The sequence below is a fragment of the Echinococcus granulosus genome (assembly GCF_000524195.1).
Source record: "Echinococcus granulosus chromosome Unknown EG_S00309, whole genome shotgun sequence".
Lineage (NCBI taxonomy): Eukaryota > Metazoa > Platyhelminthes > Cestoda > Cyclophyllidea > Taeniidae > Echinococcus > Echinococcus granulosus.
In genome coordinates, this window is record NW_020170689.1 from 7845 (window position 1) to 8580 (window position 736).

General features: G+C 45.4%; 1 protein-coding gene across 1 annotated transcript; it reads left to right on the top strand. All coding sequences in view use genetic code 11, as the record gives it.

Annotated features, from left to right (window-relative positions):
* On the top strand, window positions 1-487 carry EGR_10946 (hypothetical protein; the record flags this gene model as incomplete). The annotated part of the gene is made up of 2 exons (XM_024500195.1): window positions 1-87; window positions 287-487. 2 exons carry the CDS (start codon window positions 1-3, stop codon window positions 485-487), a joined length of 288 nt encoding a protein of 95 aa, XP_024345391.1.
* Window positions 488-736: the final 249 nt, after the last annotated feature.

Consider the following 736-nt stretch of genomic DNA (forward strand, 5'->3'; position numbering starts at 1 on the left):
ATGACTTTTCACGCGACCTACCCGCATGAAATGACTGTGACCTATCACCTCCACAACTGTGCGACAAGTTGCCTCGACGATTGGAAAGTAGGTTTTCTAATCACTAGGCTAATTTTTGTGGCAGTCATGCTTAAGTGGCAACACTTAAAGCCGCACATTTACATTGCACAAGGCCTCAACATCTCACTCCACATGAAGCATACTCATAGAGCGATTTCAGGCTACACGAAACAGCATACGAGTGTGATATCGTTTCGGTTTTGCAATCCACAGCTTTCAAATCTAGGCAGTGAATATCAATGAAAACAAAGATCGGATTCGCTCACTTGTCATTGTGTCAAGGTCAAGGTCTCCAATAGAGGCGGAGGCTGCTTCATCAGTTAAGGCCGCAGCTGCAAAGCTAGCGGGATCATTCGCCACCCAGACCAACGGTGGTGGCAGTGAAGGGGTCCTAAACCCAGCTAAAGACATGAGTCGTCACTATTAAGAGCGAACAACTCTCCTTAGATGGGGTCTTGTCCAAAACATTTAAAAGTAAGTAGAATGCCACAGAATGACAACAAGGCACCCGAGTTAGATACAGCACTTTCTTCGGGTGCATTCACAACTGGCACCAGCCTCTTTAATTCTAACCAGTGTCTAGAGGACGCACTATGTTCCATAGTTGAATTCATTACAGTAGTCGATGAATGCAGGAACTACACACGTGCACAATAACGTCCCATAAAATGACTCT